This window comes from Grus americana, chromosome 3, assembly GCF_028858705.1.
Source record: "Grus americana isolate bGruAme1 chromosome 3, bGruAme1.mat, whole genome shotgun sequence".
Taxonomy (NCBI): domain Eukaryota; kingdom Metazoa; phylum Chordata; class Aves; order Gruiformes; family Gruidae; genus Grus; species Grus americana.
The window spans coordinates 26096846-26104654 of NC_072854.1; the positions used below are offsets into that span (position 1 = coordinate 26096846).

Below are 7809 nucleotides of genomic sequence, written 5' to 3' on the forward strand. Positions count from 1 at the left end.
AAGTGCTTTTAGCTGCTACAGCAGACATTTTGTTAAAGGAAAGATTGGTGAAGCTACAATACAAGAGTTTAAATGCCTAGTGACAAAACACAGGTGCAGTAGGACCGCTGGTCCCAGCGTACTCCAAGTTAAGTTCAGAGGAACGCTGAATCCAAACCTGTTATCCCCATCAAACCAAAACCTGCGGGCTTTTCCTGGCATTTCCCAGAACAGACGTGTCACCCACTGTTTGGGCTAAGGTCTCTTCATATTCCAGCAACTCTTGGGAATGCCAGAAAGACAGAACCAGAGAGCCCTTAGGTATATAAGTCGCAGCAAGAAGTCATTGAACAAACTGGTTTTGAGTGTCAATAGTAAGACTTTATTTCAGGCAATCTCTTAAGTAATTTAAGACATCCTGTGTTGTGCAGCATACCCCCTAATTGAGTGAGCTATTTCATTTGCTGGTACACTCATGTAGGCTTGCTTTGGATGTGTTTGCAGTAGGCTAAAACCAATCCTGCAGCTTAGGAAAGAGAGATGAAAAACCTTTTCACTATTTTTATTAATTTCACTTTGCCACTATCAGCAAACACAAAGACAATGAAATAGCATTTCTGTGGATTTAGGTTGCTGCTCAGTGGAAAATTTTCATCACTTTTGGAACATCTTTTTCTTGTAGTGGTGGTTTCCTCTGGCTGCCAGGCTGCAGAAATTTCTTTATTGTGGGGATATTGCTTATTCTTGCTTTAAAACTCTACAAAACAAAACCAAAAGAGCACTGTTCCTAAGAACCATGGTAACTGTCAGACATTTAGAGGTTATCCATGCTCTAAAAGTAACATTATGGGCTGATCCTTCAGAAGAATCTATATGCATCATCCTATTATGCTTTTATGGCTGTAGTGACAGAAGATGACAATAAGCATCAGTATTTGACACAAGCTAAAAATACTTAGGATATTTGAGTTTGATTTTGTCTTTCACTTCTTTTCTCACTCTCCTACTCCCCCTATATTTCTCAGCCAGTTTAAATCAGCGGTCCTGCTTTGATTCATTGTCCTTTAAAACTGTCCATTCAATTACCTGCAAGAGAGGAAATTTGGCAAGTATATCAGGCTTGTACTCTTCGGCCATTAAAAGGGTTTCGTGTAATTGCACATCTGCCCTGCTAAACTGGTTGCCAACGAGAAAGTTTTGTCCATGGTCTTTCAAAACCTAAAAACAGAGAACCAGAAGTGATTTATTTTTTTTTTTCTCTGTGTGACTTAATACGATAGCTTCAAAGCAAGGTCACACACTGCATGGAGATATCCTTGACAATAAGAACATCTGTAGTACAAACGACCTGACCACACTGTCACTCTAGGCATAGTTTTTCAGTCCTTTCTCTTCTGCGCTCCTCCCTGGCAGCTCATTTGTACTCCTCTTGCCATCACCTCCATAGCTCATGCAATCAGCACTGCTGTGGTGGAGGCGAAGCTTTATGGGATACAGCCATCACTGCAAATGCCTATACAAAATTTACAAGAGGCTTAAGTTCAGCCCAGGGCATAGTAAGAGCATCTTGGAGTCTTTCAAATTGCAGCTCCCTTACTTCTCACCTGCTTCCTCTTAAAGTTTGGGAATATTGCATTGGGAGCTCTCCACGTATAACCTGTGCCTCGTGGTCTTGACACCCTAATCCATCCTTCCTTTTGCTACAGAAGTAGCTGTAATGCTTTCACATAGCATGTGTGGTAGAGGGGGTCCTGTACTTCAGGAAGAAACTTTATGTAAAAGCTGATGCTAATAGTGCCTTTTGTCTGAAACAACATACAAACTGAAACATGGACATTTGGGGAGATCAGTGTGTCCTGGGTTTTTGCAGTCTGCATCTCTCCCACATTTGTAGCACATTCTGTCCTCTCCGTAGTGTTCTGTCTCCATCCTTGTCCCAGCCCCACCAAAACCATAGCATTTATATTTAAGTGGTAATTTTTTTTCTCTGTTTTCCTCAGTACAAATTGTTTGTGTGGATCCAGGATGGAGTTTCAGGAAAACAATATTAATTAAGCTACTACATCTTTGCCACATACCTTCTCATAGGCTGGGAAGTATCTGTTTGTGGCCTTGTCCACAAGAGTAGCAAAATGTTGCTCCTTTTTATCCGCTGGTTGGAGAGGGTGAGTCATGAGTAACTCATTCAGATCCATTACTGCTTCCACGTACATATCAATTCTGAAAGGAATAGATCCAGTTGGTCAAGTCAAACACAGTAGGTCTGAATAGCATGATAGTTACTGACATAATCCCACTGAGGTGTTGGGAACTCTCCGTCTCTTCTATCCAGCATGCATAGCTCGGAGCTCTTCCCCCCAGCATGCAGTAGCTTCGGGCAGAGGCGAGCATGGGAGAAATACAAGTGCAAAGTGCCTAACCAAAAACTAAAAGACTGTACCCCTACCATTTTTCACTAGGGGTGATAGTTCTATGTACCGTTTTTTTGAACCTGAGTACAAAATTGGCATGTGTGTCATCCAACCTTCTGTTAAAAATAAAATCAGATGTGGTAAGTTAAACAGTAGGTCTATACAATTTCTAACAAATATATTGAAATGAGTTTACCTGTGCTAATTAACTTGAAGCATTTAAAAATACTTCAGGTCAAACCATGTGCCCTAAGAGCCCTGTCCTTTAATAACCAGTTATTAAGTCTAATTCTAATTCCTGGTTATTAGAGAAGATTTTTGTTTCCATCAAAGGCATTTCCCTGAATTTGATGTGGTGAAAATGCCTGCTGCTGCCAACTGCAGGAGAAAATGAAAAGCAGCATCAGTAAGACAAACTGCCCTCTGTGCTCCTGACTGCTTTCTTCTGATAACTGTACTGACCTTCAGTCTTCATGAACTCCCTTGCACCATGCTGCCTATCTAATCTAGCTGGTTATTACTGCTGTAGACACCACACGCAGTCACGGTCAACACGTGCTACATGAAAAGCTGCTGTATCACCATGAATCTAACTGTGAGTTGGGAAATTCTTGAGTTACACAGAGCGATAGTATGAACTGTAATCTAACAAAGAAAGGTGGTACTGTTACAGTACAGGGCTCTCTCCTTCAGGTCCTTCCCATAGAGGTTGTACTTTGCTGCTATGTAGTTGCTAATGGCTCTGGTCTGCACCATCTTCATCCCGTCAATCTCCACCATGGGCACTTGCTGAAACAGCAGGGATCCGTCTAGGGAAAAGAGGACAAGACAAGGAGACGTTCAGTCTCTGAGTAAGAACCATTAGCGGGTGTTTGGCAAAGTAACCACGCATATTTTTTATATTTTTTATTTAGAATCATAGAATCATTTTGGTTGGAAAAGACCTTTAAGATCATTGAGTCCAACCATTAACCTAGCACTGCCAAGTCCACCACTAAACCATGTCCCTTAGTGCCACATCTACAGGTCTTTTAAATAATTCCAGGGATGGTGACTCAACCACTTCCCTGAGCAGCCTGTTCCACTGATTGACAACCTTTTTGGTGTCAGTATCCTCCTTCTCATAACATGGTATGGAAAACACCATGAAACCAAGAGCCATTTCTTAGTGACATGTTAATAACTTCACATTATAGCAATCATCTTCTTAAGTTTCTTCAAATCTGAGGAAGCACCTAAACGCAGAACTTTTAGCAGTTATACACAAAAAGACAAGTCCTGTGCTGTGTGGCTCTAACTCAGGTGATTTTCATGGAGGTTAATACAGATAAGGACTGAAGGATCTGACCCATAATGACCAAGTTTCTGTCATGCTTTGGTAAGTATTATGGAAATCTGGACTATTTAAGGGCTTGTCAACATATAATGTGAATATAAATACATATAATACTATCTTTGTGACTACTATATTGACTTTATGCAATGACATACATCTGTATGGGCGTGAAGCAGGGAATAATAGGTGGGTTTCATGAGATTCCTGCAAAAGCCAAATATCACTTGGTGTGAGACTGTAGCCATATAAATCCCTTGTGAGTCTGCAGAAGCCTTATTCTAGCAAGGAAGAAGTCAAAATACCTCCAGGAACTGATCAGAGAAGTGAGTCGGAGTATTTACTTTATGGAATCATATTTCTTGACTCAAATGACTGATCAGCTGCGTCCATCTTTGTATCCACTGTAAGGCAGGCATGCAGAGGAACCGCCTGCTATTAAGGACACATTTTTATTTATGCTTGTGTCTCAAAATACTTTTTAAAAGCCGGCAGGTGGCAGGGAGATCAAGTCATCGTTCCTAAAGCAGAGCAGGACTACAAATGCCAACCCCAGCTCAGACTTCTTTGAAAAGCCAAGTGAACTGGATGAGCACAGACATGTAATTTGCTTTGGAGGAGATGTGAATATCATGTCCACAAAGATGGAAGCTAAAGATAGCAAGGCGAGTAGTTGCCTTGGGAAACAGGAACGCATCAGAGGTACAGGTTAAACTCAGAAATCTGGAACTCCAGTTTCATATGGGTTATAAAACAACAACTTTGTAGGCAACCTAAAATGCTAATGAATTTCAAGATGATCTGATGACAAAAACCTGAATTGTCCTAGGACAGGGGACACTGGGCACAAACTGAAATGCAGGATAGTCGATCACCTGAACTTAAGGAAAGGCTTTTTTACTGTGAGAGTGACTGAACAGTGGCATGGGCTGCCCAGAGAGGCTGTGGAGTCTCCATCCTTGGAGATACTCAAAACCCAACTGGACACTGGCCTGGGCAACTGGCTGTAAGTGGCTTTGCTTGAAGAGGGGGGTTGGAGCAGATGATCTCAAGAGGTCCCTTCTGACCTCAGCCCTTCTGTGATTCACTGAAGACTGAAGCGACTGGGTGGATGATCCTATGTAACACACAGCAGTGTGCATCTCTGATACTGCATATACAATCCAGTCTAGATTTTCTTTTTAAGACATAAGACTTCTTAGGTGTTCTAAGACAAACAATTGTTGTTGTTGTATTGTTATCATTATCATCATTATTATTATCATCATTTAGTTATTAAAAAGTGAAGGAAACTTACCCTTCTGTAACTTTGTCAGATCATCCTTCGTTTCCAGAAAACATTCTTCAAACTGCAGGAAATACAGAAGAAAAGTTGTGTTGTCACTGCATGTTTAGCTTCTGCTTTGCATTAGACAATGAGGGCACAAAGAGTTGTGTTTTGCGGAATTTTATTTTAAAAAAACCCCAAGCAGATTTGAAAGTGATATCTTTAAAAACTTATTTTGCCTCTGTCACATCCTCTCCTCTTCCCTCTCACATGTGATTCATATTTTTGTGCAGGTAAGATTTTGGCTAAAGCTGAGGTGACTGAAGGGCACAAAACCCTGTCTGCCAAGCAAATAAGGACCACGCCGCTTCTGTTGTTGGCACTGGCAAGAGATGGTGCAGGCAGAGGAGGAGAGGACAGGTAAATCCACACTGCAGCAGCACAAGCTGGCACAAGGAGGGATGAAGAGAAGAGATCATGGGCTCCGTGCAGCTTTCTGGCACATTGCCCATCACCATGGCAAAGACTCACAGCTCTTAAAACACACAGATCCCCACACTCCCTTTCCAGAAGCTGTTAGAGGTAAAAACAATCGCTCTATGTTTTATAATATACAGTACCTTCAGGAGTAAGCTACACTGTAGTAGGCACAATAATTTTTTGCTATTTTGGATTTTAGCTGAAGGGCTTCAGAATTGAAAGTGCTCAACCCCTGTGATCAGCAGATAAGAAACCAGGTTCTACTGCTGTGGTTTTATTTTTTTTTTCTTTCACTAGCTACAGGGGAAAAGGCATTTATGGTGTTACCGGCAGGCCTGGCACATGATGCTTGGAAGTGAAATGGGAACTTGGCCCCCCTGCTTAGGGTAAGCTCATGGTCATTGTTGGCTTGGTCAGCAATGCACTAAATGCAGAGCTTGAATCTGCTGGTCACATTTTTTATAAGGAACAGTAAAAATACATATTTGTCACATGCTCTTAGTATAAAAAACAGGCAAACCTCAACCCCGGCTGCTGCTAGTAGCCACCGTATTGATTCCATTCGGCCTCGTCCATTGAAGTAGTACAGCTTGGGTTTCCCAGACATGTTTCTATGTGCCCGATTTCCTACTATCTGGAATAAAGAAGTAAGTTTTGCAAAATAAAGATTCAGAATGCTGGTTTTGAGTCTCTAACTGGTTCTCAAGCATTGTTCAAAATTGTCATGTTTGAAACCACTGATTTGTGGTCCAAGACTCTCATCAAATTAGCAGAGGAGGTAAAAGACTATATTGAGAGACTGCATTGTATCATTTTACCTTAAGATGTCTTTTATATGTGCAGTTTAGCCAAGCAGAACTCTGTACTGAGAGCAATTGGCCAATGTCGGAGAACAAGCAAACTAAAACCCATTTCCATCCCAAAGTGTTCCGCTCTGACCAAAAAGCAGGGTGTGCGAGATACACTGCTCTGTTTACTTTGGTATTATCTCAGGATACAATTTACTGTTTATTCAGACACACAGTAACTGTAAACTCAGCAATTGCTGTGCTTTCTCCAGTAGCCATTATGCTCCATTACAAAGTGACAGGAAGGATTTTTTTCCCTCATTGTAAGCATTCAATCTCATTTACAACACTCCCTCTCCTCTCATTTCTTTAGGCAAGCACCTGAAGACATGGAATTTAATTTTGTCTCTGGTAACATTGGATTTGCCTTTACCACAGACAGAGCCAAAGTGCAATACCTGCTCAGTTCAATTCCAATGCTTTGCTGGAATTTAAAGCAACAACAGTTTCTAAATGGATTCTTATCCCCCTCCCCATTCAGAACCAGTGCATGCACACCAGCAGCAAATATGTATATGGTGCCTAGTTTATACTAGCTTCACAGTTATGAACACTGTGTCAACAATAAAGCTGAAGCATTAAGAGCAGCAAAAGCAAATGGCTAAACCCCCCCATATTTCCCTTGTAAATAACATGTCATCTGCTCTACAATAGGAAGAAGGGGGTAAGAGGAAGCACTCCACACTTCTGAGATCTAAATTTCTTAAATCTGTACACCTAGAAAGCAGTTGATGAATAATTTAACATTTTATGCACATAACCATGTTAGTAAAGAAAGTATATGCAAGTATTTAATCCATAAACCCCATTCGCTGACTTAGTTTCAAGTACACTAATTCCCAGTGCATGTCCAAATTTGAAAAAGCTTACCTTGTGCACAGTATAACTCACGCTAAGCTCTCAGTAGCTTTGCCTTGAAATTAAATAGGTCAGTAGCCCCTCCTACAAAGAGAATTGCAAACAGTTTTCTGCCAATGGAAGACTCCTATTTCCTGAACAAATAAAACCAATTAGGTCTAAGTCACTTCTCACCTACAGAACATAAATTGCTGACTAATACTGAGTATGTATTAATGTAAGATTCACAAGAGGTCATGATCATTGGGAACATCTGTGTCAGGAGAAAATTGTATGCTTCCTATTTTCATTGTTTGCAACTTGCTAGTTAAAAATAATTAGAGTGGCTGAAAAGCTCCCAAGATTTAAAAAAAATACTGTGATAGCAATCAAAGTTTTAATATTTTATGATTTTGTACTTTTAACAGATTGCCACTTTACATAAGTCACATCAACTAACTCAACCTGAATCCTTCATAAGCTTCATTCCCTTCCTTAGGGATGGGGGATATTCCTTCAGGACATTTTTCCGTGGAATTTCATTCCTCAACATACAAGGGTTTTTTAATTTTTCTGTCAAAAATGTTTCCCTGAATTTGACCTGATGAAAATGCATACCAAAGACAACTACAGGAGACAGTAGATGAAGAGTGG

The 7809-nt window shown here is 40.7% G+C and overlaps 1 protein-coding gene across 1 annotated transcript; it reads right to left on the reverse strand.

Moving 5' to 3' along the window:
* Positions 1-338: 338 nt before the first annotated feature.
* Positions 339-7308, reverse strand: LOC129205205 (glutathione S-transferase-like). Its single transcript, XM_054822412.1, has 7 exons — positions 7189-7308; positions 5991-6104; positions 5021-5072; positions 3067-3199; positions 2058-2199; positions 1066-1197; positions 339-736 (listed from the first exon to the last, which is right to left on the reverse strand). Exons 2-7 carry the CDS (start codon positions 6075-6077, stop codon positions 617-619), a joined length of 666 nt encoding a protein of 221 aa, XP_054678387.1. The 5' UTR covers positions 6078-6104; positions 7189-7308; the 3' UTR covers positions 339-616.
* Positions 7309-7809: the final 501 nt, after the last annotated feature.